The sequence below is a fragment of the Arabidopsis lyrata genome (assembly GCF_000004255.2).
Source record: "Arabidopsis lyrata subsp. lyrata unplaced genomic scaffold ARALYscaffold_1, whole genome shotgun sequence".
NCBI lineage: Eukaryota > Viridiplantae > Streptophyta > Magnoliopsida > Brassicales > Brassicaceae > Arabidopsis > Arabidopsis lyrata.
In genome coordinates, this window is record NW_003302555.1 from 33,103,577 (window position 1) to 33,117,383 (window position 13,807).

The window sequence follows — 13,807 nt, forward strand, 5'->3', positions numbered from 1 at the left end:
TAACCAGTCTTAGGCGTCAACAATGTCCCAACGGCCATATCCATCAAAGGCGCCTGATCAATCAAGTTGGTATCTTGCTTTCAATTAGTTTATTTTATTCCCTTTTATTCTTTTTAGACCGTTAAGTCTTGTCTAGAGTCGAGCCTATAAAGCTCAAGTCATTTGTATCATTTTATGCACGCAATTTTCAAGTAATAAAAGGTCAGTTTGTTTGCTTTCAAAGTTAGAGTCTTTGAGCAAAAGTTAAGACTCTTAACTTAAGAGTCTTTGACAAAATAAAACCATCACAGAGAAGGACAGACGCAGTGCGCAACATGTCGTCTTACTACATACGTCGTCGTTTTGTGTTGTCTTTGTTTGAATTTTTTATAGTTGACTAAATTCGGTAAGCCATTGCATACTTTATCAAATTTACAAGTTGTATTTTTAATAATGTTTAGCTAGTTGGAATAATGTAGTTATTAGTCTTATAGATCACGCAATTTTCTAGTAGCCTTTCGTATACGACAAAAGGTGTATGGAGATTAATAATGGCTCTATCAGTTAAAAATATACTGGAAATTTATTCGAGCTATCTTTCATATCTTTAAATTTACGTGCTAAGCAAATTCAGTGGATTTTTTTTTTTTTTTTAATTAATTTTGTTTTATAACAGCTAGATAGAAATATTTTCAAGTGTGAGATTTCTGTTTTCAATGGGAAGGCCTGATGTGCACTTGGATCGACGAGTAGCAGAAAAACATCCGGCAATACCAAGAAACAATGTCATATCCACACCATCTCTGGATTTGTCCACTCTCTTCGACGAAACCAGTAAAACTATGCCGATGGATCCAAAGACGATGGCTGCAGTAAGAGCAGGTAAGGATAATTACCTGAGAAATAATAACAGTTACATTAGGGTTGCTCCAACCTTTGTGAATGACCGTGGAAATACAATACTCCATCTTGCTGCTTCATCGGGTCACGCAAGCATAGTGCGTTATATAATCACAAAATGCCCAGGTTTGCTAATGAAGTCAAATCTGATGGGTGAAGTTGCTCTCCAGGTGGCAGCAGGAGCAGGCCATCTAGATGTTGTATGGAATCTAATTGATTTCATAAATGATATATCTTGTACTGACCTAGGTGTTGCAAAAAGGATATATTTTGCTAAGAACAAAAACCAAGACACTGCTTTGCATGTTGCTTTGAAAGGGAAACATCTGGTGGTGGCTTCCTATTTGGTCTCAGCAGAGAAATCTTTGTCTTTTATTGCGAACAGCGATGGGCTTTCTCCCTTGTATCTTGCTGTTGAAGCTGGACAGGCAGATCTTGTGACAACAATGTGTCACCAAACAAATGAGTTAAGTTCAAAGGTTGGAGGAAGATCCATAGTACATGCAGCATTGAAGGCTAAAAGGAAAGGTTTGTTGTTAATTCTACTAAACATATCTACACCTATAACTATAAGTTTCTTGTTAATGCTACTTTTAATCCAAAAATAACTTCTTAAATAGATATCCTTGCTGCTATACTTAGCAAAGATGCAAGTCTTATAAACTTGAGAGATGAAGGAAGGACTTCTCTTTCTTTTGGAGCATCCATAGGATATTATCAAGGGTTTTGCTATCTTTTGGACAAAGATCCACACAAGGTTTATGTCAGCGATGATGATGGCTTATTTCCAATTCATATGGCAGCCAAGTATGGTCATGTTCAAATTCTTGAGGAAATTCTTAAGCGTTGTCCAGAGGCACTTGAGTTGCTTGACGTAGATGGTCAAAATATTCTTCATGTTGCGGCTAAGTATGGGAAACTCGAAGTCATCAAGTTTATCCTAAGATGTTGTAAGGATAAGAACAAGAAAAGGTTGATTAATGAACAAGATGTGAATGGAAACACACCGTTGCATCTAGCCACCACAAACTGGCACCCTAAAGTTGTGAGTATGTTTACTTGGGACCACAGAGTTGACCTGAAAAAAACAAACTACAATGGTCTCACAGCTTTAGATGTTGCTGAGGAGAACATTGATTCGAGCTACATATTTCATCAGGTAATGTGACAAGATGTCTCCCCCTATGATGGCTTGTCTCAAAGTATTTTAAGGTTATAGATAGCAAAACATTTTAATCAATTTGAATACTCTAGTTGCAAATGCTAAAAGTCGGTTTTGCTCCTAATATTACTATGTATAAATTTTCCATACTAATTCTTGTATGTGTATACTTGATAGTTGACTTGGATGGCTTTGATCAATGCTGGTGCACCAAAAAGTTCCATTCCAATTACAGAAAATCTTAGATCATTCAAGAAGCCAGATGGTGGAAAATACAAAGATCGAGTCAATACTCTTCTGTTGGTTGCAACTCTTGTAGCCACCATGACTTTCACTGCAGGATTCACATTACCTGGTGGTTACAACGACTCTTTTCCCCACTTGGGAATGGCCGTTTTGGCCAAGAGAACCGCTTTTCAAGTCTTTCTTGTATGCGACACATTGGCATTGTACTCTTCTATCATTACAATAGTTGCTCTCATTTGGGCACAACTCGGTGATCTTTCTATCATACTCAAAGCCTTCAGCATAGCACTTCCATTTCTAGGACTTGCTCTTACATCAATGTCAATAGCATTTATGGCTGGCACGTATGCTGCGGTAAGCCATCTCCCCTTGCTTGGTTATTTCGTTTTAGGTATCGGTATCATCTTCCTACTGGTTTTTTTGCTGCTCCTTGTTCCTTATGTGTCTCCATATGCTCATTCCCAACCCCTTCTTCGACACATTTTCTACTATCCCTATTTCCTTAAGCTTTTGGCTGCTGGTGACAACAAAAATCTTGTTGGTGTGTACACTGCATCAGATGAATGAAGAAACGTTATAGCTTCTATTTTTCTAATAAAATTGTAACCTTGTATATTTTATTCTGGATGTTACCGTGTTAACCGATAAATACCCATAATTCAGGACTTAAGGTTACAGACGCTTCAAAGTTTAAATCATAACGGTTGCTACAAGAGCTGCCACAACTATAAGAGCATTGATGTATTCTTTGTTTCCGGAATGGTCCCAATGGCACCAATGGTCTTGTAAGCTTCATGGTTTTGATGAGTCTAACATTTCTTTGGACGTGGTCATGTACTAAGACCATAAGTGTCAATCTGTGTAATCCAACCAAGGGTAAATAATTATAATCTATCTGTGAATCGTGAAAAGGTAATGTTATGGTGGGAAATTATATATACCTCTCGAAAGATGTAATGAGGTTGGAGATTTAGTTCGGCAATATAGGGCGCCATGTTATTGACTTATTGTCAAGCCACTATGGTTCTGTATGAACAGGTTTTTTCTTGCCCCGTAAGACAACAAGCATCTCTAGGGCGCAACGTTATGGTAGCTAGATGCAGTCATGCAGAGATGTATTCCCATCTACATCTTGCTCGTTAGCTAGATGGTCTGTTTGTTCATGTGTCGTCAATTGGCTTAGAATTCAATCTCCCATTATTAGCTGCAATGTGAAGAATGTTCTGCCTTTTTTGTTAACCAAGTGCTTTGAATATGGACAACGTTTTATAATAATCTCTTTGAAAAGTTCAATGACCTTTCTCTACTTCCATGTGGATTGGATATGAGGATCCATCATCGTCACATACAAAAATACCATCCGTCAACCGGTCTAACATGTTGCTTATTCCTTCATAATTTCCAATGGATGCTCCAAAGGAAAGAAAAGTCCTTCCTTCTTCATCTCGTTCATCCACAACGCTTGGATATTGTTTAAGAATAACATCAAGAATATCTGCTCAAACAAGTGGGAGTATGACAAGTCTTTTAGTCTAGCGCAAGAGCATTGTAACAAGTGCAGGAGCATTGTACTTGTGTTGACAGCTCATCAACTAATGTGGGAAAATAGATCTTAAAAGAACAAGAAAAAAAATTCAATTGTAAATCAACTTAAATTTTTGAAAAATTAATTTATGAGTGAATGTTATGAGAGTTTACATGGAAAAACTATAAACTTTTATTTGATTTATTTTAAAAAAATATTGAAAACAAAGAGTAAAAAATAAAGAATGGGCTGTAAAAACTTTTAAAAAATTTTAAGTAAAAAAAGCTTGATTAAAAAAAAAAGACTGTAGAAACTTTTTAAAACTTTTTAAAGCTTAAAAAGTCTGTATCAATCACACCCAAAGTTTCCACAGCCAAAAATAACAGTCGTTACCGATCGGTCCCAAAATATATATATATATATATAATATATATATTAATTTAATATAAAGAATTAAAAATATTATAATTATATAAAAATAAGAAAAATTATTAATAAAAGTTAAATAATAATATAAAATATCTCGGATCCGGATATCCGGTTTTAATTTTTTCTATTATCTGGATCTGGATCCGGTTTGGATAGAAAGATATAATGTAGAAAATTTAAACATTTTAATGGTTCATAATTTTTTGGGAGACTCACAAAAATGTCCCTTTTTCAATATCCTTTTTCAAAAATGTCCCCTTTGGCTGTCCATTTTTAAAAATACCCCTTTTTATGTACAAAATGACTAAATTATCCTTCTTTTAATAAAAGATATCACAAATATATAAGGAAAACATGAGAATGTTCACACATCAAAATTACAAATTTGATTTTGTAAAAACTTGTAAAACTTTTAAAATACCTTGTAAAATTTTTTCCGTAAAAATTTTTCCCGCCAAAAATTGTTTTTGCGGGAAAAGTGATTCCGCAATTTTTTTGGCGTTAAATTTTTGGAGGAAAAAATTTACAAGGTATTTTAAAGGTTTTTTACAGGATATTTATAAGGTTTTACAATGTATTTTAAAAGGTTTTACAACGTATTTATAAGGTATTTATAAGATATTATAAGATTTTACAAGCTAGTTTATAAAGTTTTACAAGTTATAAGGTTTTACAAGTTTTTTATAAGGTTTTACAAGTTATAAATACCTTATAAAACCTTATAAGTACCTTGTAAAACCTTTTAAAATACATTGTAAAACCATACAAAACACTTGTAAATACTCTGTAAAACCTTTAAAATACCCTGTAAATTTTTCCCGCCAAAACAATTTCACCAAAAAAATTGCGGAATCACTTTTCCCGAAAAAAAAAATTTTGGCGGTAAAATTGCGGGATCACGTTTCCCGCCAAAAATTTGCGGGATCACTTTTCCCGCCAAAAAAATATTTTGTATTTTGTGGACCTAATTTTGTTTCAAATAAGGGTAAAATGGTTATTAAAAATTAAAAGAGGGCAAACTTAAAAATAGACTTTCAAAGGGGGCATTTTTGAAAAGGTGTATTGAAAAAGGGGCATTTTTAACAATTTCTCTAATTTCTTTTGTTGGTTCTTGCAATGACAACAAATATGCTAATAATTACAAAATAACCATTATTTGGATTTCTCTCATAAGTTATACTAGATCAGTAGGGTTAAATTTTATTTATTAAAAAATTTATATATTATATATTTTAGAATAAAGTTGTTATATATTATAATTAGTAATTGAAAAATATAATTAGATTTTTGTCAGTTCCTATATATAATATTAGAATGAATATATTTTCTTTTTTTAATTATACTCAATTATGAATATATATTTTTAAGATATGAAAACGGAAAATAAAATTATTTGAATAAATTAATATGGTCTGAACAATGAGTTAATTTATATTAACAACCACAAAATGAGATTGCATATAATTCAGTTAGATCAAAAATCAAAATATTATAAATGAATCGCTTATAAAACGTAGATTATTTTTAATTAATTAAGAAAGTTAGCTATTATTTTAAATTAATTTAGGAAATTCTTTTTTCAATTTCTAATTTTTTGGTTGTTGAAATAGAGATTTGTTTGAGATACCTACGGAATTTACCAATTATTCGCGTATTCGAATATGTTATGAACATATATTTAGTATATAATATACAAATTCAACCCGTGCATGGAGTCTACATTTTTATTTTAGAATCCTAATGAAAATATTGTGTGTACAATCTATTATTCGTTATTTCCAAAATTGCTTTCACAATCAAATTTTCAAATATTTTGTGGTGTCAACCTTATTTAATCTATCTGATCATATAATCTTAACATGCCATCTATTATAAGGATCATAATTTTATATTATATAATATATTTCATTTAACCCTCCGCCTACTATAACTATTTTAAATATATCTTTTTAGAAAATCAAATTAAAGTATTTATAATTTTTTTTATCTTTTTAATCTATTAAATATTTATGATATTCATTAAAATATTAAATTAAACTATTTTAAAATGTTCCAAATTAAAATCTTTAAAAATATTTCTTGTAGTATATAAAATTATGAACTTCAAAAAAGAATTATATGAAATTAAATAGAAATATTCAAACAGTTATAAGGATCATAATTCATTTGTTAATATAATATATTATATTTAACCCACGACCTATTATAAATATTTGTTTTAAAAAAATCAAATTAGAGTATTTATTGATGATATTCTTTAAATATTGATGATATTCTTGAAAAATATCAAGTAAAACTAATTTTATATATTGCAAATTAAAATATTTAAAAATCTTATTGCAGTATATAAAATAATACATTTCAAAAAATAAATGTATGAAATTGAATATAAATATTCAAATTGTGAATTTTTGACCCGTTAAATTTTTTTCTTCGTAGATTTAATAATTTATATTCGTTTTTTAAAATTCAAATCTTGGCATATGCAGACAAATTTTACTTTTTTTTTTGTTATATGAATGATATGATGATTTATTTGTTTCATAAAAATAGAATCATATAAAGATGAGAGGTGATGTATAATGATTAATAACAAATTAATATGGTAAGTTAGATATCAAATCTTATATGTTCATTTTGATTGGTCATTCTTTTTTTAAAATTAATAATATATTTTCGTTTTTAATAATTAAAATAATTAAATTTCATAAATTAGTATTTGACTTGTTTATCTTTAATGAGCCGAATTAATTTACTCTTTATATTTTTATCTCTAATGGCATTTTATTGTAACAAATGGGAAAGTTATTAAAGGGTACTTACTTCCCAATAATAGTATAGGATATTCACGTAAACACGTTTTCATCGCTAATTACCTTTTTTTTTTTTTTTTTACATAAAATCGCTAATTACCTAAAACTGCAAAACTCTTTGCGTTTCCTCTTTTCTTCGGGACACAAAAACATTGGAAGCTTCTTCTTCTGCTGCTGCCAGAGAAGAATCGGTCCTCCCTTGCGTACAATCAAACTCCAAGAGACATCGAGAGATGAGAGAGATCTCGATCTCGACGCTTACTCTTTCATGGTCACATCTTCTACTCTTCGCTTCGATTTCTCTCCACTTCGTCTTAGGTTCGTCTTCTTCAGATCTGTGATTTCAATTTCACAAACCTCTCTTTTAGGGTAAAATCATTAGATTTTGTAAGATTTGGTAGTGATTCCGCGAGATTTAGGTCGAATTTTAGCTTGACTTGACTCTTTCTCGATTTCCGAAGAAAAATTTGTTTGATTTTTCTGTTCCTACGGTTTCAAAAGAATCAAAATGTTGAAAACATGAAGATTTGTTGTATTGATAACTAAGACAAGTAATTTAAAGTTAAACATGTCGGATTAGTTAAAATTCAGCAAACAATTTGTGTTTTCTGGGCTTTGGTTATAAAAGTTTGTCTTTTTGATCTCTTGATTACTCTGGTTTAAATGATAAATGATACTTCTAATAATTTGGTACATTGATTTGTGAAAAATTTAACTAGCATTATGATACACTTGTATAAATCACTAGCAATGTTACATGTGGATAGCCTTTTGAGGATAGATTATGTTAGCTTCTTCAGGACTAATGATAATCGTTGTAACGGATTTTACAATTAAGCTGATTAGCCTCCTCTTCTAGGTTTCTTGAAATCCTTAGGAGCTTTGTGTTGATTTTATTGATTATGTTATTTTTTCAGGTATATCTGGTGATTCCAATAGTTCAAGTACTGGAGCAAAGGCTGAATCTCATACTTCTTCCGGCATAACAGGCACGAAAGTGATCCTCGTATTGCTTGGGTTTGGTGCTGTAGCGGGAGTCTCGTTCTCCCTGTACAAACTGTGGCAAAAGAAGAAAAGAGATGAGCAGTATGCTCGGTTATTGAAACTGTTTGAGGAAGATGATGAACTGGAGGTTGAATTAGGCCTTCGTGATTAAGAAAAAAGCAAAATCTGTAACAATGTCTGAGGTATGTTTTCATTTGTTTCTTCTTTTTGTTACTTATTAGTTGAATCGTTGTGATAATATCGATAAGTAGTATGAGCAGTATTGCAAGAATTGTTAGTATACATTAAAATTTTAGACCACTAAAAGATGTCATAGATAGAGGAATTAGTGACTTGAGTGATGCAAAGCTGACTGATGGGTTACATGGTATATGTTTATGCTTTGAACCTTCTATTATTAATCTCAAGTTAGAGTTTATAAGAAATGATTAACTCTTCGGTTTGAGTTCTCAAGGTTCTAGACAATAGTTGTGTTTACTAAAACGATTCAAGATCACCGAAGTCAACCGTTTGATACAATGATAATGAGATATACTGTTTGGCATTTGGCAGGTGTATCAGATCATACAGGCATTGGAAATATTGAAGTATATATATACTTAAAATGATGTAATTGTGATTGATCATTTTGAATTCTCTGGCTGATATCGCCGTTGGAGGCTCTAGAGAAATTGTTCTTCTTTAGCATTAGGTCAATTCTTGTAAAACAATTAAATTTCTCAACTTCTTCCATGATCTTTGATTTGCCATTTTTACAATTTAGATATTTGTCTCGGATCAACCAAGAATCATACATATATGATATATCTAATCGGAGAAAGCCATATGCAATCATATATTTTTGACGACATTGGAAACCTTCATAAATCAGTCGAAAATGCGACCGCTGGAATTCAGTAAGGGATTTCCGACAGAATTATTTTAGTGATGGTCTAAAACCAACTGTTTAACTCTGTCGGTTATGTCACTTTTCGACGGAATTCCGATAGTTTTTCCTGTCTGTTACGACTTATGAGGTGTTTTCTTGTAGTGTATATATGTATGATGGTACATTTTGAAATCAAGAATCGTCGCATACTGAAGTCTAGAAGGATATAAACCAGTTTGCAGAGATCAATTGACATGCAAAATGCCAATTGGATGGTGTTCTTAAAAGGCATCGAAGCATGGGGTTACTAGTAGGAGGAGCAAAGTATTAGAAAATAATTATGTCGTTTATGGGCCTGGGTTAGTAGATGGACCCATCTTAAATTAGCCCATTAAAGACAGATTTTATCCAACAAAACAAAAAAGAGTAAAGCTAGTGTGCTGTGTGCATGTAACGTGGCTGCTTTAAGGCCTCTATTGATATGTAAGATACAATAAGCCCGCCAAATCCACACACAGAGACAACACTTTTGCTCCTCTCTCCTCCTATGGCCGCCAATTTCTGCGGCTCGACGCTTCAGTCTCCGTTTCTCTGTAACTTTAGACGACCAACGATCAGATCTTCTTCCTTCATACGGTCTTCTTCATCAACCTCTTCCAATGGCAATCTTCCCATCAAAGAATCTTTCTCTGGTTCAATCTCCCTCTTACTTCATACAATTGTCTTGTTTCTTGAAATGTGTGTAGAAAGCAGCAAACTAAAAGTAGGTCTTTATTGTAATATTTGCTAAGTTATTGTATGGTTGTGTGTGTTTTAGGAGAGCCTGAAGCAGATGTTGTGGTTATTGGAAGTGGGATAGGAGGATTATGTTGTGGTGCATTGTTAGCTAGATATGATCAGGATGTGATTGTTTTGGAGAGCCATGACCATCCCGGTGGCGCGGCTCATTCATTTGAGATCAAAGGGTACAAGTTTGATTCAGGTCCTTCTCTGTTTTCTGGTTTACAATCACGAGGTCCTCAAGCAAATCCACTTGCTCAAGTAAAATGTTTCTCTTCCTTAATCTCTGTTTTTTTTTTTTTTTTCTCTATAGTATTCCATAGGTGCGGTTTTACGGCTTCTGGACTAGGATTAAGTTGATCAGAGTCTTTGTTCTTATGAATTTTGGGTGATTGTGTTTTTTTCAGGTTCTTGATGCTTTAGGGGAATCACTTCCATGTAACAAATATGATTCTTGGATGGTTTACTTACCAGAAGGAGATTTCTTGTCACGGATAGGCCCTACGGATTTCTTTAAGGTATAGAATTTTAGCTTATGTTGCTGAGTTATAGTTAAACATGATAATGAAAATGTAAATGTGGATTTTTTGCGAAGCATACAAAATTCATATGTACAAAAAACTGTTGAGCTACCTTTGTATAGAATCCGACGAAATGAACTTCCTATGTTGCCAGTTAGATGCTTCGTTGAACCAAATTTTGCTTCACTTCACTTTGAAGTGACTTGTATGAGCTGTTGGTATGATACTGTTTATCTGATCTTGTTCGGTGTTGTTTTTTATTCAGGATCTAGAGAAATATGCCGGTCCTAGCGCAGTCCAGGAGTGGGAAAAGCTTCTTGTGGGTGCCTATGTGTGAATATAAATGACATCTACTCGTGAGATCTCATCTGCTAATAACTACAAAACTATGATGAACCTGCAGGGAGCAATACTCCCTCTGTCTACTGCTGCTATGGCGTTACCACCATTGTCTATTCGCGGGGATCTTGGTGTTCTCTCCACGGCTGCTGCTAGGTATATATCAGCGTATCTTCTTCTATGTGTATAGAGTTATAACTTATAGTCATCTATTGCTAGGTGTTTTCCTAAAATGATCTTCTTTTTTTTGCTAGATATGCTCCTTCGCTGATAAAATCTTTTATCAAAATGGGTCCTAAAGGAGCGTTGGGAGCCACAAAGCTTCTCCGCCCGTTCTCGGAGATCGTTGATTCTTTGGAGTTGAAAGATCCGTTTATACGAAACTGGATTGATCTTCTCGCATTCCTTCTCGCAGGGGTCAAATCTGATGGCATACTTTCAGCAGAGATGGTAACCATATATCCTCAACGATGGGAAAAAGAAACAAGATTATCATATTTTTGGTGCACAAGATCAGGTTAAAATGAAGTCTTTGCTTCTTATGTGTGCAGATCTACATGTTTGCGGAATGGTACAAGCCAGGCTGCACATTGGAGTACCCTATTGATGGAAGCGGTGCGGTGGTTGAAGCGCTTGTCCGTGGCTTAGAGAAGTTTGGAGGACGTCTGTCTCTTAATAGTCATGTTGAGAACATTGTCATCGAGGATGGTAAAGCTGCTGGAGTCAAGCTAAAGAATGGTCAAGTATGAAGAGTTCAAGAATTTGCATAAATATCTTCAATATCTCTGTTTTTCTTTGTTCATTTCTTATTTTGATATGGAAATGTTTCAGTTCATTCGAGCTAGAAAATCTGTGGTTAGCAATGCGTCGATGTGGGATACTTTAAAGCTCTTACCTCCAGGAGCTCTCCCAGATTCATACGTAAAAGGTGTGAACACAACGCCTCAATGTGAGTCATTCATGCATCTTCACTTGGGATTCGACGCAGAGGTATGAAAGGAAAATCCATTTTACCTACGTTTCAGTTTTGTGTGTTTGTTATTTTCTTGGTTTTGATATTTTCTTAAGTGGAACTGGAACAGGGAATAGCAGATGACCTTGAGATTCATCATATCGTTGTGAATGACTGGGACCGCGGTGTGGATGCTGACCAGAATGTGGTTCTGATATCAGTCCCTAGTGTTCTTAGCCCAAACCTTGCACCACCGGGAAAACATGTTCTACACGCTTACTGTCCTGGAACCGAACCTTTCAGTCTCTGGGAAGGTCTTGACAGAAGAAGTGCCGAGTACAAGAGTCTCAAATCCCAACGGTCCGAGGTACCTATTCATTTTTTTAAGCTTCAGTTTTCTGAATACGAAAACCAAATCTCAACCAAATTGTACCGGTAACGTTGGTGAAGGTGATGTGGAGAGCGGTGGAACGGGCATTAGGGCCCGGGTTTAAAAGAGAAAAGTGCGAGGTGAGTTTGGTTGGAACACCATTGACGCATCAGAGGTTTCTAAGGAGGAATAGAGGAACATATGGGCCTGCAATAGAGGCTGGTAAAGGTACTTTTCCTGGCCATTCCACACCCATTCCGCAGCTTTTGTGTTGCGGTGACTCGACCTTTCCCGGGATCGGAGTTCCTGCAGTGGCAGCTAGTGGCGCGATTGTGGCGAATTCGCTAGTTCCTGTTTCTAAGCATTCCCAGCTTCTTGATGATATTGGCTTATAGAAAAGATGTGCTCAGCTTTCTTGATGCTATTAATTTTATATAATAAAGTTAATAACTTTCCTCCAAACTCACCCTCTAAAAAGTTGCAAGTTGAACTCTTGCTTTTTTTTTATAACCCAGTGTCCAGACCACACTGTGATCCGACTAGCCTACTGGGCCTAAGCCCGCGTGCCTGGGATTTTTAAGCCTCCACTTAAGGGTCCTCTGGAACTAGTGGTCTGGGACGTTGCGCCCCGCAGGTAAATTGCGCAGTGGCCGGGACTCGAAGCCGGGTGGCGGGTGCCTCAGCCGAGGTTCCTTTACCACCAGGAGACAAGCACCCGGTTTTGAACTCTTGCTTTTGACGTCTTTAAAAAAAAAACTCAAATATATTATTACCTATGAAAATACTGGAACAAACGCACACACCAATGCTACAACAATGGAGTGCAATAACATGGGAGTTTAGTTTAGCCATATTTTTTCTTATACTTGGAATTTACCGACTTATTCTTATTGTATGAAAAAATTGTACTGGAATTTTTTTTATTTGGTATTCTAGATAAGAAGCTATGTAAACTATTATAAGTTAATGAATAACCAACGTAACTAAAATAAAAATTTATAAAATTAACTTAAGAAATTATTTTGAGTTTTTTAACTTCTTGACAAATTAATGAACAACGCACGTTAAAATTTATTTTTTGATCAGTTTTTTTTTTAAAATTTAAATCTAAAATTAATGCAAGTAGTGATATCAAGTTCAACTTAAAAATTAATGGTTAAATTTAAAATTATGTCAAAAATAGAAGCTAAATTATTGGATATGAAGTTCAAATTTTACATATATATAATAAGATTTTAAATAAAATAACTACAAGGTTCAAATATTAAATCGTCTAAATATATTTCATTATGAGTGTTTAAAATCCTTACTCACATTTTGTTTAAAGATGTTAGTCAAATTTAAAATAATATTTTAAACAATAATCTAAAAGACTAATATAAGGCACTTGAGTAATATATTCGAAAGGTAGGGATATGGTCTAGATCCATAACTAATAATTATGCAAAACTTCCATAAAAAACTTAAGATATGATACCTATCAATGGATGTAAAAAAATATTTTACGGATCCCATACTAAGTAAATTTTTTGGAAAAACTAAAAGCTAAATAAAGAAAATCGATTCAAAACATTGAAAAAGGAAGCAATGGATTGAACTTGACATAGTTAAATGGTTGAGTGGACAACATTCTCAATGTTAACCTAGCCTACTTGTGGGTTTGGAGTCTAAGCAACTTTTACCACAACTATTACAAGACTCTAAAAGTAATATTTATGTCCAATTCGTTAAGAAAAATGATTCAATTTACTACATAAACAGATTTCACACACCATTTCGAACTTTCTCTTTAGTTTAGAATTGAAGTTTTGTGTAGATTTTGAAAGAAAAAATAAGTGTTGGTTTGTTTTAGGAGGTTTTGATTTATGGAATTTTGAAATAAAAGTTAAAAGAGCAAATAGAAAAATTGTTTAATTAT

General features: G+C 33.5%; 3 protein-coding genes across 3 annotated transcripts; all 3 read left to right on the forward strand.

Annotated features, from left to right (window-relative positions):
- Positions 1-650: 650 nt before the first annotated feature.
- On the forward strand, positions 651-2,991 carry LOC110224627 (protein ACCELERATED CELL DEATH 6). Its single transcript, XM_021010979.1, has 3 exons — positions 651-1,407; positions 1,500-2,038; positions 2,219-2,991. Exons 1-3 carry the CDS (start codon positions 696-698, stop codon positions 2,852-2,854), a joined length of 1,887 nt encoding a protein of 628 aa, XP_020866638.1. The 5' UTR covers positions 651-695; the 3' UTR covers positions 2,855-2,991.
- A 4,177-nt stretch (positions 2,992-7,168) lies between these two features.
- On the forward strand, positions 7,169-8,821 carry LOC9330752. The gene is made up of 3 exons (XM_021013119.1): positions 7,169-7,372; positions 7,972-8,241; positions 8,612-8,821. Exons 1-2 carry the CDS (start codon positions 7,288-7,290, stop codon positions 8,208-8,210), a joined length of 324 nt encoding a protein of 107 aa, XP_020868778.1. The 5' UTR covers positions 7,169-7,287; the 3' UTR covers positions 8,211-8,241; positions 8,612-8,821.
- A 574-nt stretch (positions 8,822-9,395) lies between these two features.
- On the forward strand, positions 9,396-12,355 carry LOC9328079 (prolycopene isomerase, chloroplastic). Its single transcript, XM_021013118.1, has 10 exons — positions 9,396-9,619; positions 9,745-9,968; positions 10,115-10,225; positions 10,494-10,547; positions 10,632-10,723; positions 10,822-11,017; positions 11,119-11,310; positions 11,399-11,557; positions 11,650-11,886; positions 11,970-12,355. The coding sequence occupies exons 1-10, from the start codon at positions 9,475-9,477 to the stop codon at positions 12,282-12,284; spliced, it is 1,725 nt and encodes a 574-aa protein (XP_020868777.1). The 5' UTR covers positions 9,396-9,474; the 3' UTR covers positions 12,285-12,355.
- The last annotated feature ends 1,452 nt before the right edge of the window (positions 12,356-13,807 follow it).

Coding starts and splice junctions, on each gene's coding strand:
- LOC110224627 (XM_021010979.1), top strand. CDS start 696: ATGGGAAGGCCTGATGTGCACTTGGATCGACGAGTAGCAGAAAAACAT. Junction 1,408..1,499: donor ATTGAAGGCTAAAAGGAAAG/GTTTGTTGTTAA, acceptor CTTCTTAAATAG/ATATCCTTGCTGCTATACTT. Junction 2,039..2,218: donor CGAGCTACATATTTCATCAG/GTAATGTGACAA, acceptor TATACTTGATAG/TTGACTTGGATGGCTTTGAT.
- LOC9330752 (XM_021013119.1), top strand. CDS start 7,288: ATGAGAGAGATCTCGATCTCGACGCTTACTCTTTCATGGTCACATCTT. Junction 7,373..7,971: donor TTCTCTCCACTTCGTCTTAG/GTTCGTCTTCTT, acceptor TTATTTTTTCAG/GTATATCTGGTGATTCCAAT.
- LOC9328079 (XM_021013118.1), top strand. CDS start 9,475: ATGGCCGCCAATTTCTGCGGCTCGACGCTTCAGTCTCCGTTTCTCTGT. Junction 9,969..10,114: donor AAGCAAATCCACTTGCTCAA/GTAAAATGTTTC, acceptor TGTTTTTTTCAG/GTTCTTGATGCTTTAGGGGA. Junction 10,226..10,493: donor GCCCTACGGATTTCTTTAAG/GTATAGAATTTT, acceptor TTTTTTATTCAG/GATCTAGAGAAATATGCCGG.